This window comes from Callospermophilus lateralis, chromosome 1, assembly GCF_048772815.1.
Source record: "Callospermophilus lateralis isolate mCalLat2 chromosome 1, mCalLat2.hap1, whole genome shotgun sequence".
NCBI lineage: Eukaryota > Metazoa > Chordata > Mammalia > Rodentia > Sciuridae > Callospermophilus > Callospermophilus lateralis.
In genome coordinates this window covers 24,317,701-24,337,985 of record NC_135305.1, presented here as the reverse complement: position 1 = coordinate 24,337,985, position 20,285 = coordinate 24,317,701, and the positions used below count along the sequence as shown (strand labels likewise).

Below are 20,285 nucleotides of genomic sequence, written 5' to 3'. Positions count from 1 at the left end.
GTGTATATGAAAGTGCTGCTTTAAATATTGTTGCTTTGGGGGGAAACACTGGAAAATGAGTTTTGCCCTAATTACATGGAGACCTCTGCACTGGTCTTTTTAAAAATGGTACTTAAGATATTCTCGTGGGTTACCAGGGAAAATGAAAGTGTAGATTGGGCTGTGTCAGTGCCACAAATGCATGAGGGTACCTATGTATATCAGTAAAAACTCTTGGTTATAAGTAATTCATTCCAACTAGACTAGACTCATGCATAATGAGGAGTTTATTAGAAGAAAACAAGAGGTGTTTTCTTCTAATATCTTGAGGAACCTAAGTCAGGGCTTAGGTTATCTTGAGGAACCTAAGTCAGGGCTGGGGATGTGTCTCAGTGAAAAAGTTCTTGCCTAGCAAGGCCCCAAGTTATATCCCAAGAACCACAAAAATATATTTAAAAATAAAAAAGGAACCTAAGGCAGGGATGGAGCTTTGGGGCTGTGGTTGGTCTGTAGTGTGATGAGCCCAGGAAAACTTGTACCTCCATCTGTGGACATGAGGGCTATACTCCATTCAGACTCTCTCACTGATAGATTTGTCTATCTACTGCTCAGACCACTTGGTGATATATGCCCACATGAGCTGAACATGTCACAATGCCATCTCAGAGACTGAATGGACTTTCAATCCTTGTTCCAGATTTCCAGGGTTAGAGATCTAACTATGGCTGGGGAAGTACAGAACCTGAATGTCCCCTCCCCAAGTCCATGGGCCTGAAAAGAAGGGGCAGACAATCTACAAGGTATCCAATCAGGTTCTTTTATAGTTCAAAGAATGGTAGTCACAGCCTACAGCTTTTGCTTAGGTTACCCTGGACAAAGTGGTCCTCTGGTGTAAAACCTATATGTTTTATTTTAAATGATCCCTAAGAACTTAGAACACCCACAGCTCATCATTGAACAATTCTCTTATGGCTCTTTCAATCTAGATATTCTAGATGCTTGTAAGTTTCTTTGATATTCCCTTAGGCTAGAATTCTATTCAGTGAGAGATTAGAAATAAATTGCATCTTTGATTTCCTGCCCCCACTTCCTAATCACCAGCACCTATTCTGCCATGGGGCTTTGTCAGTGGAGCTGGTTAGACAGGTAAATGAATGTTTATCCTAATAGGACAATACTGAACTGGAAACTCTGGGAGAATCCAGCAGAGTGAATCAAGATGATGAGCTACATAACAGATAGATTCACTGCTCTTTTCCTCCCCTCTCCCACCTTGCCTCTCCTAGGTTATTTTGGCCTAGATTTTAAAAATAATGATAAATATTTCCAACCAAATAAGTTGTTTCCTTTTTTATATATGATTTGACCTTTGATGTGTGGAGGCAGGTCTAAGAAACCCCATATTTATATATTTTATCCCCTGCTTTGCCAACATCCTTTCTCATTTTGAACTGCACTTACTCAGATAGATTGGTGTTTAAAACCACCTTGAATATCAGATTGAGCATCAGAGCCAGGTGCAGTGGCACACACCTGTAATCCCAGTGGCTCAGGAGGCTGAGGCAGGAGGATCAAAAGTTCAAGGCCAGTCTCAGCAATTTAATGAAGCCCTAAGTAACTTAAGTGAGACCCTCTCTCTAAATGAAATATAAATAGGGCTGGGGATGTGGCTAAGCACCCTTAGATTCAATCCCTAGTACCAAAGAGAGAGAGAGAGAGAGAGAGAGAGAGAGAGAAACACATATCAGAGATAAGCTAACCCACATTCTGCATTATACCAGTGGAGGAAGAAAAGGAAAGAAATAGGATAGTCATTTGTTGAGTGACTATGCTTCTGTCATCATGTGGTGACTTATTTTCCTTCCTGCCTCATGCCTGCTTCCCAGGCTCACCAAAGAGCCTGTAGTTTTCTTGCAGTTCCCCACTGTTGATTTTAGGAACAGATGCTCTTACCATTATTGATCTATTTGATTGGCCCTGCTGCAGGAAGCTGCCCTTGCCTCAATCTTCCTTTAGGAATGACGTCTATAGTCATTCCCTAGAGCTCCTGGCTTTCAGAAAGATCTGCTGAGAGACATTAGAGAAGTTTTCATTTCATCCTCACATCCTCAGATTGTTATTTAGCGAGATGGGTTTGGGCAGCGTCTCTGGGAGCAATTATATTCATGCATGCATTTAAATGCAGAGACACAAGTGCACTCAAGTTTACTTATTCCTTAAAGAGGCAAAGAGAGCTAAGAAAAGAGGCTCTCTTTCTGCTTTAACTATACATCTGCTAGATAGGGCTGGCCTAAAAGAATTCCTTGATTATTCTCATGACTAAGGAGAGAAAACTGGAGGTGGGGTTTCTAGTACCAGTGCCCTCAGTTCCACCTGAGGTCACTAAGCAATTTTGGAAATGGATGGAGCCTGTTGGAGAAAAATAACTCCTGCCCTTTTCAGATGCAGCCATTTCCTGCTGTTGCCATTTACCTAAATCCTGTCCTTATCTCTGTATCTTACAGCATCTCAGTCCTGGATTACCCCGGCTGTACCATCCAGGATTTGCCAGAGCTCACTACTGAAAGTCTGGTAAGCCTATGGGGATTTAGTAGCCTTTGAAATTTCCAGGTGGCAGAAGCTGGCATTTGCTCTTTCATTTCTTCTCCAGTCCCATAATGTCCTAGTTTGGGAGTCTCAGATCAATGAAGGCATATTGGCAAGTGTGTAGAGGCTGTAGGGGTTTAAGAGCTGCTGACCCAGTTGAGAATGATTTGGAAAAGCTGAGCTTAGCATTTTTTAGAGAAAAGAGCCAGTGAAAAACATTGAGGAGGAGAAGGAATTTACAAAGATAATGGGACTGAAATTCAATGTGAACATCTATGCTAAATGGCAGAATTTCTACTGAGCACAATTATCGTCTTTCTGCTATAGCCCATTTGCTTCTCATTTTCATATTAGTTATAAAAAAACAAGGCATGTACTTCAGAAAATACCTTACCTCTCTGAGGCAAAAGTCAGTATAGCCATAGAAGGATATTCCAGAAAGTTCCTCATTCTGAAAAGAGCTCTAGGCTAATCAGAAAAGTTCCTCTGAGTTATTCTGAATTCCCTGCAACTGACTGATCAAAAAGTGTATTTAAAAATAAGTTGTCTACCTCATCATTTATTGCCACAGTTCTTTAGAGTACTACAGTCCCTAACCTTATCCTATTGCATTATAATTATTTATCTGCAACTTTCTCAATTTGATGGTAAACTTCTTGATGGGGGGATAACACCATCTTTATTTTTATGTCCCTAGAATCTAGCACTATGTCTGGTACATTGAAGACTTCAATAAATGCTAAATGATTGAATGATGGTACCCATAGGTGCTACAACCCTTTTTTCCTCCAATTTTAATACCTGAAAAATGTTAAGTCAAACAAGTGTATTATGCAAAAATATATTTCTGTGGTACAGGTTTTATGACCCATAGGAGTTTTGCCTGGAGGGGACTTAAGAGCCACTAACTCAATTCCCTTATATTTCAAAGATGAGAAAACTGAGTTCCCAGTAGATGAAACTGTCTGCTCACAGAATACACTACTCACAGGTAACAGACCCCAAATTAGACCTGAGATTAAAGACCCTAAGGATACCAATCTAGCATATTTTTGCCACCAGGACAGAGATTCCCTGTCTTATTTAGATGTGGTCTCAGCAGCTGGAAAAACTGGAAACTTTTTACTCCTACATAGAAATAACAAATTGTCTAAACAGCTTATTTACATGATTATATTCAATCTTTAAAACAACTCTATGAGTTTGATATTACTATTTTGTAAATGGAGAACTAACTGCCAAGACATTACAGTGGGAAATAGCAGAGTCAGGATAAAGACATGCATCCCTGCCATTCATAGTTGAATGAAGGATACATTTTATACAAAAATAGTGGTACACAGTAGCATTAAAATTCTACTGTTGGTAGAATATTTCAGAACAAAAAGACAGTTTTTAGGCTTGAATTTTATTCTTTGATACCATTCCAACTGCATTGATTCATATACAGAAATTGATGAGAACTATATTTTCACATCACTTGCAACTGACCTTTTGGAATATGAGCATAAAATTACCGAAATGATTATTATGCCTTCTGAAAGACTTTATTATTATCCAAGAGTAGGTGAAAGCATGAAGCATGTATCCTTTTTTTTTTTTTTCCTAGCAGTATTAGGGATTGAACCCATAGGTGCTCTACCACTGAGTTATATCCCTGGCCCTTTTAATTTGGAGGGGGAATTGGGTACTGGAGACTGAACTCAGGGGCACTTGACCACTGAGCCACACCTCCAGCCCTATTTTGTATTTTATTTAGAGACAGGATCTTACTGAGTTGCTTAGGGCCTCGCCATTGCTGAGGTTGGCTTTGAACTCATGACCCTCCTGTCTTTGCTTCCCAAGCCGCTGGGATTACAGGTGTGCACCACCATACCCAGCTCCTAGCCCTTTTAATTTTTAATTTTGAGATGGGGTCTTGCTAAACTGCCCAAACTGGCCTCAAATTTCCAATCCTCCTACCTCAGCCTCCTAAGTAGCTAGGATTATAGGCCTGCATCACCACACCTGGCCATTGATCCGTCTTAATTAAGAAAAAAAAAAAGGTCATGCTAGTCCTTTCTGTGGAACAATAGTGGCACCTGGTGGTTTTGTTTAGTAACCACAGACTTTTTTATTCTTATTTTTTTTTAATTATTTTTATTAATTAATTAATTTATTTTAATTAGGTATATATGACAGCAGAAGGCATTTTGACTCACTGTACACAACTGCAGCACAACTTTTCATTTCTCTGTACACAACATAGCATTGCACCATATGTGCAGTGATACATATACCTAGGGTAATGATGTCTATCTCATTCCACCATCTTTCCTGCTCTTTTTCTCTTGAATATACATTGCAAGTATATTCCCTGTGCCCAGTCATGGCCTTCATTGATTAACAAGTTTAACCATATGGGGTCTCAATATAATGATTTATTTAAACTGACAACTTCTGTACTCAGAAAAAACACTGATGTTTATAAGAGTAAAATTTTATCTCTTTTTAAGTCTTAACAAATTGAAAGTACAGAAAATGTACTGGCTATTTAAGTATAGGATTTATTTTAAATAATATCTCAAGCATATAGATACATTATTTTTTTAAAAATAAGGATTTTATATAGTTGTGTTTCACTTGTCAAAATTTGTGTTCACAATATGACTTTATTAAACATTTTTTTGGTGGTGCTTGTGATCAAACCCAGGGCTTCATGCATGCTAAGCAGGTCCTCTACAACTGAGCTATATACTTCAGCCCCCTTAAACATTCTTGAGAACACAATTATTAATTATACTCCACTACTTATTTTTTTTAAATACTTCTCTTTTACTATTGGACATTTATCTCAGTTTTCCCTATCTAACCTCAAACAAATATCCTTTCATATTTTTCTGATTATTTCCCTAAAAGAGACTCCTAGAAATAGAGTTACTGGGCTAAGGTAGTCTTCGTTCATATTTTTATGTTTTCTGAATTTTAATTGAATTCAATTCAGTTTCATTTGGAACTCCAGCTGCATAGCATGGTGGACATGAAATAGTTAATGGCATATTATTTCTGAATTCTTTCCATTCTGTCAAAAGAGTTAGCTTTAGAATAGGTCATCCTCATCCATGTACTAAGCAGTTTCCCCTTCCACCTACTATAGGAGGAATTAAGGTTTCTGGATCTCCATTGTCTGTATTCAAATTCTATAGGTAGGACAAAATTAAATTTCGATTCTAAACTTAAATGAAGGACTGTGAATTTATGATTATGGGGAAGTTAGGTATGGCTGTAAAAGGCAGTGGATACAGCCCAGCCTGTCGGATGCTCAACATCTGGATGGTTGTTTAGAGCAGTGGCACAAATTAATGTTTTGGGGGATAGTAGATCGTTTATATATATTAATGTCTTTTTTCTTTCTTTATATATACATTATAATGTAACGTTATTATAATGATGCATTTATAATGTATGAGCCAACATAGATATATGTGGGAGTACACAAAGATTATTTTATGGTAGGTATGTGCAATAACAATGTTTAAAGAACACTGCTTTAGAGTATTGTGAAATGTGGGCAAGTTTTTAGGTCGGTTTTCTTTGTGGGCCTATAAGACCTAAAGAGAAATCATGCATCCAGGCATGGTGGTGCATGCCTGTAATCCCAGCAACTCAGTAGGCTGAGTCAAGAGTACTGCAAGATTGAGGCCAGTCTCCGCAATTTAGTGAGGCCCTAAGCAACTTAGTGAGATCCTTAGTGAGATCAGAAAAATATGAAAGGATATTTGTTTGAGGTTAGATGGGAAAAACTGAGATAAATGTCCAATAGTAAAAGAGAAGTATTTAAAAAAAAATAAGTAGTGGAGTATAAAAAGGGTTGGGGATGTAGCTCAGCAATCCTCCTGCCTTAGCCTACTGAGTAACTGAGATCATAAGCATGTACTACCACACCTGGTTTCATTCTTCTCCTTTCTAACAGATTTGGGCAAAGAAAATGTGAAAAGTTTTTGTGAATCTATTGTCACTGCTACAAAGCTGACCTGAAGTTCCAAATGATTATTCCCTCCCATGCTATAGAATGTTATTTAATAATATCAGTATCACATACAGAGGAGGACATGTTTTGAACAGTGTGGGTATTCAAGCTGTCCACATGTAGATTCAGAAGAAGGAATGAGGAAAAGGTAGTATTTATGAAATCATGCAGTACCAGAGTTAGAAGTGTCTTGGTCCCTATCTTGCCCAATGCCACCCTTTAGTGATGAGGAAACAGAGTGGTGAAGTGATGTTGAAAGCCTTATAAAGGGCTACATAGAGTCAGTCAGCAGTGGATCAGAAATTGCATGACTAGCCATTTGCAAAGAAATATTTGACATTTCCTTTCAGATCTAAGCAAGTGAAATTATTAAGTTAATTTCAAAAACGTAGGTCATCAAAATTGCTCAAATTTGGATTTAATCTCTTTTCAGAAAAACTTATAGAAATATGTTCACATCACTTAAAATTATATACTGAATCCTTTCATCAACCTTATTGAATTTAGTTTTTATAACTTCCTAATCCAGATATTTCCAGACACCTCAGATTTCTGTTGTTTTGGTTTTCTTTTCTTTTTTTAAATAATTTTTTAGTTTTTTATAATTGGATACAATACTTTTATTTTATTTATTTATTTTTTTGTGGTGCTGAGGATTGAACCCAATGCCTCACATGTGCTAGGTGAGCCCTCTACCACTGAGCCACAACCCCAGCCCCTGTTTTGGTTTTCTTTTTGGAATGTAATCATTATGTTCAAACACTAAGTTCTATAACATTCTTTTAAAACATTATTAATGCATGATTTATGACCTTGATTTAAAATAAAGTCTTTATTCTACTATTCACCATCACTATTTAAAGCCAATGATACCTTTAGCATTATTGTTTTTCTATCACAGATAAAAATATATATCATATTTCACACTTAGAGCCTTGATATAAAAGTTCAGTCTGATCATAGGCTGACTGAACTCAAGTCTGATGTTACACTTTTTAAGCAGGAAATGTGTTTTTTGTTATTAGTTTTTGTGGGGGTTTTTGAGGAGATTAGAATTATCCACATAATTTTTTTGTTTTGTTTTGTTTTTGCAGTGCTGCAAATTAAACCCAGAACTTCACACATACTATATTTGATATATACCACAAAGTATATATCAATTTTCCATGAATTATTTATACAGAGAAAGAACCATGGATTAAAAGAAAATTTACATTTTATCAATTTTCCTGTTGGTCACTATTTCTATAATGGATTCTTGAGGAGATTAGAATCTCTGGGGGGATTTTCCAAATTCACATGCATACATCCCTTCCAAGGCACATGTAGTTCACTAAAGTACCCAGAAGGATCTTGAAATTTTCTTCTTCCTTACCTATTAACTCCACTTGAGAACCATTACTCTCTTTTATGATACCTAGATCTAGGTCCTTAAATCTAGCTGTAACCTGTCAGAAACCCATATGATAAGGGAATTATTCTATAATGATGTGGGAAAAGAAAATCTAAAATAAAAAATATGACTTTGTTTTCAGTTATATGAGCCATAATAAAGAAATTGATCAAAGAATCATTTGCTGAGAAAAGCTATTGTGAATTTGCAGTCATTGAATATTAAATCTAGCAAATTTTTTTGTAATAGTTTCAAATAAATGCAAGGATGACAGACATGATAACTTGAAGCACAAAACAAAGAATTAGTAGCTGGAAATATATAAAAGACAGATCTGTTTTTGCCAAGAAGGGATCTTGAGCAGGTTTCTATAGACTATAGGATTTTCATCAGTTAAAGGGGAGGGATTGGGTCATTAGATGAACATTTGACTTTCCTATAGCTATAAAACTCTCCTACATTCATTAGAAAACAAATTAATATCAATAACTTTGGTTTCTCAATGCAGAGCTGATTTGTAATTAGAAAGTAAGAATCATCACTTACAGACTTCAATAAGCTATTGAGGAGTTTCAGATATATCGGATTTCACAGTCAGAGCCCTGCTTTAAAAGTTCAGTCTGATCATAGGCTGACTGAACTCAAGTCTGATGTTACGGTTTTTAAGCAGGAAACCTTACTGTTTTTTGTTATTAGTCTTTGTGGGGGTTTTTGAGGAGATTAGAATTATCCACATAATTGTTTTTTGCAGTGCTGCAGATTGAACCCAGAACTTCACACATACTTGGCAAGTACTCTATCAGTGAGCTACACCCAGCTCTTGTTGTTTTTCATGGACACAGTTATCTTCTGCTGGAATTGTAGCAGGATATCAGAAGGGATTTCTCTACCCTCAGGTCTTCAGGAAGCTCAGAAGCAGTGTAACTAGAAGTTGAACAGAAAACAGTCTTCAGATTCAATAGAGATTAGGCACTTATGGTTGAGCACTCATGTGTGACCTTGTACAAGCCCCTTCTCTCTTGGCCTTAGTGTTTGCTTCTATGGATGACAGAATTGGACTAGAATAGCTAAGTCCCTTCTAGTGTTCAGATTTTGACCAAACTGATTCCCTCAGTCCAAAAAGAAGAAAACATTCTGTTCTTGGTGATCTCTCTTACTTATCCACATAATTGGTGTTGCCTGGGTTTTTATTTGGCTTGGCTCACTCAGCTAGGATCTTTCAGAACAGAACCATGGTAGTGCATCTTGGAGATCTTCTGATAGAGTAGGATGTGATGTCCCTGAAATGAATCCTTAAACTCAAGGTATATTACCAAACAAATAACTTATTTGTGATTGTGGAACATGGGCAAATGTTTTTTTTGGGGGGGGGGCTGGGGATCAAACCTAGGGGCTCTCTACCACTGAATTATATCCCCAACTCTTTTTATTTTTTGAGACAGGGTCTTGCTAAGTTGCTGAGGCTGTTCTCAAACCTGCAATCTTCCTACCTCCTGATTAGCTGAGATTATAGGCATGTGCCACTACGCCCAGCTTCTCCTGGGACTAGTTCTAAGCACAATATTGAACATTTATTATAGGAAGAATATTATTTCTAAATACTATTTATAAAGTTTTTGAGAAACTTTTTGACTGTCAATATTAGGAATTAGAAAAGACTAATACCCTCAAAACTCTTGGATGTTCATTCTACATTGGATGTATGCCTGTCTTGCTGGCATCAAATTAATCTAGGGGAGGAGGAGGTAATTTTCTGGTTGTCAGACAATAGCTCACTTCTACATATATACACCTCCCTACTCTTGCATTCTCCTGTCACATTGTAGACTTGAGGAATTTCCAAGATTTTGGTTTGGCCATTGTGCATGCAGGGGACCAGACCCAGGGTTTTGCACATAATAGGCAAGTGCCCTACCACTGAGCTATACCCCCATCTCAGCTGAGTAGGTTTCCAAGTGAAGGATATTATGTGCTCTGAGATATTAAGTGTGTAAAGAGCATGAAGATAAGGAGGTAGCATTCCATATTGGAAACCCTAACCTAAACTGATCAACAGTGATTTGCAGGCTTCTGAGGGTATTACAAACCTTGTGTTGAGATAATGATGGATGTTCTTTATTTCAGGAAGCTGGAGACAACAACCAGTTCTGCTGGAGAAATCTCTTTTCTTGCATCAACCTCCTGAGGCTGCTCAATAAACTGACCAAATGGAAACATTCCAGGACCATGGTGAGTGGGGCTTTAGATCACAGAAGTATCTATCTGACTGAATTTTTAAATCATTAATAAGTATTTATGCACAACCAGCTTTATGAGATCTTAGACACTGGATGCTACATAAGTTTCATCACCTCCTAATTCTGGGTGCTTATTCAAAATAAAACGATTGTTCACCAGGGAACTGAATATGGACATTTCTTTAGGGTTGGTAGTTCACACATTCCAAATGATACAAATGTAACATTACTCATTAAGGCATTGCTGGTAATAACCAAAAATTGGAAATATTACTGGCTCTTTGGGTATTTGTGATCTTTATCAGAAGAATCAAATAAAGGAACATTAGCCCTGGAACAAGGCTTTTTATTCTCATGTTCAAGCAGAAGGAAAGTAGCATGTGGGAGACATAAATCCCAGGCTAACCTCCTGCTGGGAGCCATTAGCCAAGTAGGTATGGCTAATGGCTCCCAGCAACCTCCAACAAAGGAAAAAGATCTATAAGGTAGGCAGACCCAGTCTCTCAATGTCATGTCTCATTCCCACCTTAAGTCTTCACTAAAGTGTGAGTTTTACTATGCAAATAAAGCAAAGGCAACATATGTTACTTTAGTGACTATTTAATACATGCATTTGTCTCTTACCTCCTGGAATTTTTTCCTTATCACCTGGGAAAATTTCTAATTGGTTTTTGGAGCAGGACAGATCATTTACCTGCCTCAGTGGATTTGATTTTAAACATCTTGTTTTTCTTCACTCTGTTTTTGGTACATCTACCAACCATATAGTTGGCTGAGGTGACTTTCCAACCTCCTGTCTCCTGGTGTGTTATCTTAATTTTATAGCATTAAAGACTGGTCTGTTTTTTAACTTCCAATATTGTGTTATGTTTGTTAACCCCCTACAACTACAAAACTAACTTAGCTGTCTCAGAAACAATCTAAATGTCCATTAATGTAAGACTGAAATGATGGTAAGTCTTTATATAACCATTAAAAAGAATGAGGCAGTGTTATACTGGTATGGAATAATTTTTAGGTTATTTTGTAAAATAAAAACAAAGATATGGAACAGTATTATAGGATACTGTTGATAGTTGCCTCTCATTAGTATTAGAAAAACAAAAGTAACATGTTATACATACTTAGAATTATCTTCAGGATATATACAAAAAACTGGTAACAGTGGAAATGGGATTTATGGCAGACAAAATTTCTTTTGCCATGCCCTTTTAATATTAGAAACTTTAGAATGATTCCTCTGTATTCTTTTTTAAATATTTTTATTTGTTCTAATTAGTTATACATGACAGTAGAATGCATTTTTTTAGAGAGAGAATTTTTTAATATTTATTTTATAGTTTTTGGTGGACACAACATCTTTATTTTTATGTGGTGCTGAGGATCAAACTCAGCGGCCCAAGCATGCCAGGTGAGCGCGCTACCGCTTGAGCCATATCCCCAGCCCCATAGAATGCATTTTTGACTCATCATACATAAATGGAGTATAACTTCTCATTTGTCTTATTGTACATGATGTAGAATTACACAGGTCATGTAATCAATCATACACGTACATAAGGAAATAATGTCCAATTCATTCCACTATCATCCCTACCTCTATGCCCCCTCCCCTCCCCTCAATCCCCTCTCTCTAGTCCAAGATACCTCTATTCTCCCCACCCACTTATTGTGAATTAGCATCCACAAATCAGAGAGAATATTAGGCCTTTGGTTCTTTAGGATTGACTTATTTTACTTAGCATAATATTCTCCAGTTCCATCCATTTACCTGCAAATGCCATAATTTCATTCTTCTTTAAGGTTGAGTAATATTCCATTGTGTATATATACCACAGTTTCTTTCATCTGTTGAAGGGCACCTGGCTTGGTTCCATAGTTTATTGTGAATTGAGCTGCTATAAATATTGATGTGGCATGTCACTATAGTATGCTGATTTTAAGTCCTTTGGGTATACCAAGGAGTGGGATGACTGAGTCAAATGGTGGTTCCATTCCAAGTTTTCTTGGGTGATTCCTGTATATTCATTTTTTCTTAAGAGACACATTCTTTATATATATAAAATATATAATGTGTGTGTATGTATGTATGTGTGTGTGTATGTATGTGTGTGTGTGTGTGTGTGTGTGTGTGTGTGTGTATATATATATACCTTTAATTTTTTAATATGGTGCTGGAGATAGAACCCAGTGCCTCATTCATGCTAGGCAAGCACTCTGAGCCACAAGTCTAGCCCTCTATATTCTTTTTTTTTTTTTTTTTTTAGTTGTAGTTGGACAAAATACCTTTATTTTATTTGTTTCTACATGGTGCTGAGGATCAAACCCAGGGCCTCGCGTGTGGTAGATGAACGCTCTACCGCTGAGCCATAACCCCAGTCCCAAGCTCTCTATATTCTTGAAGACTAAATCTAAGTAGGGTCTAGACCTTATATTCCCAATAGCTCCCCCAAGGCTTTCTTAGGCTTAATTTGTCAGTTGGAAATTCCAAGAAACTTTGTATCTTTATAAAGTTCATATCTTTTTCCTTTATATTTTATATCTTTTTCTTTTTCTTTATCCCCACCCCCTTTCATTGGACAGATGCTGGTGGTGTTTAAATCAGCACCAATCTTAAAACGGGCCCTCAAAGTCAAACAGGCCATGCTGCAACTTTATGTCTTGAAGCTGCTAAAGATACAGACCAAGTACCTGGGGCGCCAGTGGAGGAAAAGCAACATGAAAACCATGTCAGCCATTTACCAGAAAGTGCGCCACCGCATGAACGATGACTGGGCTTATGGGAATGGTGAGTATTCTCAAAGCTGTTAACTTCCAGGAGATGCCCAGGATTTAAACAAAACTAAATAAACATTTGTCTCTACTCTTTTGGCATGAATTGTTACATATTTTAGATGAGAAAATAGGTCAGAGGCTGATACACCAAACTTTTTAACACCCCACACTCTAGTTTGTACCTTGTTCTATATGAACTATGAAAACCTATTTGATAAAAGAAGTAAATTGATATTTCAGAAAAGCTAGAAGAGAGTTAGGGCTGTAGCTCAGTGGTAGGGCACTTGCTTAGCATATATAAGGCCCAAGGTTCAATCCCCAGTACTGCAAAAAAATAAGAAAAAAGGGAAAAGATAAAAGAAGGAAGGAAAGAGAGAAAAAAGGACAAAGAATATTGAATATTTTTACCACAAAGAAATGAAAAATGTTTGAGGAGATATACCTACCTTGATCTGAAAATTATACACATGTACATGTATTGAAACTATCGTATGGTATGATAAATAGCTTATTATAAAGTATATGTATCTTTTTTCCAATTTTTATATATCTATTTGGGGGAAAAAAAGCAAGTAAATTGAGAGAAACATTCCTTTCCAAAACATTCCTTTCAATGATCTTTTCTTCAAAAGCTACATCCCCAGCCCTTTTTTATTTTGAGACAGGGTCTTACTTAGTTGTCGAGTCGAGGCTGGCCTGGAACTTGTAATCTTCCTGCCTGAGCTTCCCAAGTACCTGGGATTACAGGCATACACTACCACACCTGGCTTATGACATTTTTTTATTATTACAAAGCAGTTAGGGCTGGGGATGTGGCTCAAGCGGTGGTGCGCTCGCCTGGCATGCGTGCGGCCTGGGTTCGATTCTCAGCACCACATACAAACAAGGATGTTGTGTCCACCGATAACTAAAAAATAAATATTAAAATTCTCTCTCTCTCTCTCTCTCTCTCTCTCTCTCCCTCTCTCTTTTTAAAAAAAAAAGCAGTTAGAAAAAAAGATAAAATACAATAAAACATTTTACTACACCGTTGAATATACATCATATTTGTACCACAATAGGTTGCCATTGTTGACATTGTGTGTTCTTCCATATCCTTTTCTATGTATATTTCATTAAAAAGAAAGTAAATAGTATATGCTTCTTTATAATCTCTTTTTAGTTAACATTACCTCTCTTTTTAAAAATTTTATTTGTTTGTTTTATGTGGGTGCTGAGGATCAGACCCAATGCCTCATATGTGTTAGGCAAGGGCTCTACCGCTGAGCTACAACCCCAGCCCCTACTCTATCTTTTCATACCAATATATTTTCTTTTTTTTTCCAATAATGAAGTCCATATTCATAATTCTTACATTGTCTCAAAGTGTTCTTTTAAAATAGATATATAAATATTATATATATATATATAATATATATATATATATATTAGTTGTAGATGGACAAAATACCTTTATTATTATTTTTCTGTGGTGCTGAGGATCAAACCTAGTGCCTCACACATGCTAGGCAAGTGCTGTATCACTGAGCCACAACCCAGCCCCCCAAAGTGTTCTTTTTTTTTTTTCTTTTATAAAAATTTTAACATGGTCCATGTAAATACTCAATAGTCAGAATCACCCACAAGGTGTTCTTTATCACTGTTTTTCCCAAGTCAGAATCCTATTCACAATCTCAAATTGCATCAGGCTATTATATATGTTAATTCATTTTGAATATAGCAGTTTTCTTTCCTCCATAACATTAACTAGACCAATTGTCTTGAAGTACCATTTACCTTATTTCTTTATCCATGTGATTACCTATATACTAAAAGTTAGATCTTAAGGTTTGGTAAATTCAATTTAAACTTGTTTGGCTATCATACCTCCTAGCAAATGTTGGGAACTAACATATAGACTGATATCAGGAGGCATAATATCTAGTTGAGCAATCAGAACTTATACTAAGATTGAATGGAGTTTGGAAAAATGTTATTTGGGAGAGTTTTCCCCCCCATGGTATTGCATTTGGTGTAGTGGGATATAACCATTATTTCCATAATTGTATTTAAGAGTTTTTATACCAGGTACAGTTTTGCACATCTGTAAGGTCCCAGATACTCTGTAGGATAAGGCAGGAAGTTTACAAGTTCAATGCCACCCTGTCTCAAAAATAAAAGGGGGCTCAATAGTAAAGCACTCCTGAGTTCACATTGCAATACAACACACACCAAAAACAAAAAAAAAAAAACTTTAGTGACAAAAAACTTATTTTTTCTGGAATTTGCAAGCTGCTTAAATTTTAGAGGTTGCTGCAATAAAGAACTCAGAGAAATAAGGGAAGCATTTGGGTATATATTGCTGGTATATAACAAGCCAGCATGTAACTTCTACTGTAAAACAAAGTGCAATTTGCTATGTAAGTTCTTATGCATTTTTTTAATATTTATTTTTTAGGTATAGATGGACACAACACAATGCCTTTATTTTTATATGGTGCTGAGGATCGAACCCGGGTCCTGCCCGTGCTAGGCGAGCACTCTACCACTGAGCCACAATCCCAGCCCTTCTTATGCATTTTTAAAGCATAAAATTTTAAAATATTTTTTTAGTTGTAGATGAATACAATACCTTTATTTTTATGTGGTGCTGAGGATTGAACCCAGTGCTTCACCCACACTGGACAAGTACTTTACCATTGAGCTAAAACCCCAGCCCAAAGCATAAAAATGTTTTATCCTGAAAATGACATATCTCTGGTTGCTGCCCTTATGAACAAAAACTTTTTTATCACTTTTTATGATAAATCATTGAATAGGCTGTTTGGAGTAGTAGTGCACACCTGTAATCTGAGAGAATCCAAGTTTGAGGCCAGCTTCAGCAATATAGTGAGATCCTGTCCCAAAATAAAAACTAAAAAGAGCTGGGGATATAACTCAGTGTGAAGTACCTCTGAGTTCAATACCCATTAATTGGAAAGACAAAAAAAAAGCTACTGAATGTAGTACATAAGAAATTTGTGAAATTTTTATCTCTAGCCCTGAAAAATGAAAGCAAAACAGATTATGTTTTCTGCTTTTACTTCCATGGACATCTTCATAATCTTAAAATGACACCAATTTGTCATGTGCTAGGGGAGATTTCAAGGAATTGAGAAAGTCTTAACAATTGGTCCATTTATTTTTATTTATTTTTTTGTGAGGACCGGGTGATGCTGAGGATTGAACCCAGGGTTCAGGCTAAGAATGTGCTCCACACTGAGCTACACCCCCAGCCCATTCTCATTCTCCATGTCCACTCCTCTTGTTCTTTCTCTTGAGAGCTGATGACTGCATTCAAATGGGAAACTCTTATTCTTTACCCTAGGGAAAGCTCAATAATGGATATTTAATTATCTGTTTGGAAAACATAGTATATAACTAACTAGTAAGAAAGGAGAATAAAGAAGGACTGGAGTTGTGGCTCAGAGGTAGAGCGCTTCCCTAACACGTGCAGGGTCCTGGGTTTGATCCTCAGCACCACATAAAAATAAATGAAATGAAGGCATTGTGTCCAAATTCAACTAAAAATATTTTTTTAAAGAAAGTAGGATAAAGAAAAGGAAATATAAGCCAGGTTGCTAATCTCAACTACTTGGGAGACTGAGGCAGGAGGATTGCAAGTTTGAGAACCCAGCAATTTAACAAGACCTGTCTTGAAATAAAATTCTTAAAAAGGGCTAGAGACGTTGCTCAGTATCAGAGCCCCTATCTAGTATGCATGAAGCCCTAAAAAAAAAAAAAAAGAAAGAAAAAGAAAGGAGAGGAAGGAAAGAATCCACCTCCTTCAGAGCCCTTGTTTTCTTTTTCAGAGGTAACTACTGTACACAATTTCGAGACTACCCTTCCAAAATAGTTTCTGTATATACAAACTTATGTTGGAGAGCATATGTGTATCTTCTAAACCTAAATGTCAGCATGCTATATATTTAATTTGTACATTGTTCTTTATAAAAAGAGTTCTGAGCGGTTTCACTGATGGAATCCCGTAAACCATGCTCTATAGAAGAGAAATGGTGTCTTGGTGGTATACTTCTTTTTATTTCTTTCTTCTCAATGCAGACATTGATGCCAGGCCATGGGACTTCCAAGCAGAAGAATGCACCTTGAGAGCCAACATCGAGGCTTTTAATAGCCGCCGATATGACAAACCCCAGGACTCTGAATTTTCACCTGTCGATAACTGCTTGCAGAGTGTTCTGGGACAGAGGTTGGATCTTCCAGAAGATTTCCACTATTCCTATGAGCTGTGGCTGGAGAGAGAGGTGTTTTCACAGCCCATCTGTTGGGAGGAACTGCTCCAGAATCACTGAGTTCTTATCGACAAAGCATCTGATAGATGGAGGTTGGCTCCAAATAAATGGTGCTCTGCCCATTTAGCCTTTGTTTCCGGCTCTAGGATGCATATCAAGGGAGCATATGGTCCATACCTGAGGCAGCCGGCATACAGGGCTATCCTGGAGGAAGTTTGGCCTGGAGATGGCTCCTGAGTCCCAACAAACTGATCTGCTTGCCCTAACATCAGCCTTGGAAATCTCTTGGTGGAATTTTGATGAGACCTGCTTTAGTCTTGCCTAGAACCAGGGTAACCTTTGCTGGCCCTAAGAGTGAGAGGAAATTTGTTATGGTATTTGCTCCATGGCATTTATCATAGGTAGTGGAACAGGTGCAAGTCACAAATAAGAAGAAAGTGCTGGGTGCAGTAGCACATGCCTGAAATCCCAGCTGCTCAGAAGACTGAAGCAGGAGGAATGCCTGGACAATTTAGTGAAACCCTGTCTCAAATTTTTAAAAAAGGGCTAGGGGTATAGCTCAGTGGTAGAGCCTTGCCTAGCAAGCACAAACTCTGGGTTTAATTCCTGGTACCACTAAAAAAAAAAGCTAGGTGAAACCAACTTTAAGACTGCATTTTACATTTAAAATTTTGACACTTCTAAAATCATTAGTTCTAAAGTGATTTTAGAGCACCTGCACCTTTTTGTGAAGGATGATGGTTTACTATTCCCTAAACATTGCATGTTATAAAAGAGTGTATTGTGTAGAGTGGTTCCTTTATTTTCTAAGAGAGCTATGTTCAATGTGAAAATTATTTCCTTGTATACTTGTATGGGGCATGTAGTGCTTTGCCATTTGTAAACAGCCATAGTCAATATGAAATGATCAGGCCTTCTTTAAGGATGTTTCATGTTTTTCTGAAATTACTTAGTATTTAAATGGTTGGGTATACTGCAGAAAATTATCCTTTTCATTTAATTCATTTTTAAATGACAAGTTAACCACAGGAGGTTTTATTTATTGAGATGGCATGTCCATTTGTGTTGGTTAATTTATTTTTTTTTAATTGAAAAGAACAGCAAGAGAATCACAGCTTACTATTTTTTCTTCTGAAATGTTGATTGATTTATTTTCTTTTTACTGCTAGCAAAGTGTTCTGTGGAGATTTAGCAACACTGTTTCTACCTAAAAGTTGCAAATTTCATAGAAAATAAAAGGGCTGATATATCAACCTTTTATATTTCATTCTTTTTGCAGCAGAACTGCATAATTTCCAAAAGAAACAATGTTTTTAGAAAGGTTCCTAATTCAGTCAGGATCATTTTTTCTTGTGTTCCCCAGTTATGTCATCTATATCTTCTAGCTTTTTCACTTTAAATTCCACCCTTCCAACAGACACTACTGATTCTTTTTATGATGGCATCAGGACATTATGCCAAGAGGTCTTGTCTAAATTGGCTTTGTCAACTGTTTGGAGGTTATGATAGGGTACCTGATAATATCCAAAGGAACTATACCAGAATCTAAAAGTACCTCTTTTTCCTTTAGGATAGCAGGATTTTTGTCTTTATGGAAAAGTCATGAAGAATTTAAGTATATAGTGGATAACACTTATTTAAATATTTAAAATAATTTTTACCTAAATAGGACACCTGTCCTCATTGCAATCAAATAATTTACTGAGTAATATCTTCTGTAAATTATATTAATCTGGGGTCCAGCTAGTATGATTTTAATATTATTTGAGTGAAAAGATAATTTTCAAGGAAAGAGCAATCATCAATCTATTTCTTTTAAAGCCATGTAATACTCAATTTGTGTCAAGAACAAATTAGTTGCCCTTTAAAAATATGCACATGGGTGCTTTCTGAGGCACAGGAGTATGCCAAGCTTTAATATTTCATACTTGATCATTCTTCTCTAAGGGAAGATTAATTCTTAATGCAGATAGAGAAATTGAAGTACCAATGATAAATGACTTGAAATCACATCATTTTTTTTCCTACCCCATATCTAAGGTAACAAATCTGAATCTCTCAATTTGAGAATCTGTGTGTGTGGTTAGGCATAAATTCCAAATAACCACCCTCTAATGGTGATTACTGTTTCTACATAGAACACTATTTGAGTGATTTATAGAGTAGTTTTTTGTTTGTGTTGATTGTTGAAAATACTGTTTATCTTGTTAAGCACTATAATAAAAAGAAAAATAAGCTTGAATTAGAAAGTTGGTCTTTAAAGTCTTCAACATAAATGGAATAGTAAAGTCAAATTAATAGGATTTAATAGCAGGTTAATATATAACTCCAAATATCAATGACTTATGACAAATATTTATTTCTACATAATGGGTTGAGGGGTCAGCCACAGCTCTGTGGACTCAGCCTGGTTTGCTAGATTAACTCATTTCCATAAATCTTCTTATTCTACTAGTACCTAGTACATACTGTTTCACAATGAAGGTCAAGAGCAAGAAACAAACCATACCATACAAGCACATTTAAAGTTCCTACCTAGACATAGCATAAGTCAAATTGTTCATATTCCATTGACCAAACATAACTCAATGAGGACAACCCTAACATTAGACCAGAGAAGTATACTGTACCCTCAAGTGACAAGGGTGGGGCACTATCTCTTACAGTCATGGTCATGAATATCTGCTCCTATCCTATAGACAAAATATACCCAATCCTTCCTTAAGGAAGATTCCAAAAGTCTTAATCTAGTCATTATTTAAAACCTAAAGTCCAGGGGCTGGGGATGTGGCTCAAGCGGTAGCGTGCTCGCCTGGCATGCGTGCAGCCAGGGTTCAATCCTCAGCACCACATACAAACAAAGATGTTGTGTCTGCCAAAAACTAAAAAATAAATATTTTTTTAAAAATTCTCATTCTCTCTCTCTCTCTCTCTCTCCTCTCTCTCTCTCTCTCTCTCTCTCTCTCTCTCTCTCCCCCCTCTCTCTCACTCTCTCTTTATAAAAAAAAAAAACTAAAGTCCGGGCTCTCATCAGA

General features: G+C 36.7%; 1 protein-coding gene across 2 annotated transcripts in view; it reads left to right on the top strand.

The window, feature by feature from the left end:
• The window catches only part of Strip2 (striatin interacting protein 2), a 44,095-nt gene extending 26,785 nt beyond the window's left edge, over positions 1-17,310 (top strand). The window contains exons 18-21 of one of the 2 annotated variants that reach the window (XM_076860564.2): positions 2,484-2,550; positions 10,092-10,196; positions 12,872-12,992; positions 17,060-17,310. In XM_076860564.2, the coding sequence (XP_076716679.2) occupies positions 2,484-2,550; positions 10,092-10,196; positions 12,872-12,992; positions 17,060-17,310 (544 nt within the window). Of the gene's footprint in view, positions 1-2,483; positions 2,551-10,091; positions 10,197-12,787; positions 12,993-17,059 lie in introns of both variants that reach the window. The other variant, XM_076860555.2, reaches the window with a different exon arrangement.
• Positions 17,311-20,285: the final 2,975 nt, after the last annotated feature.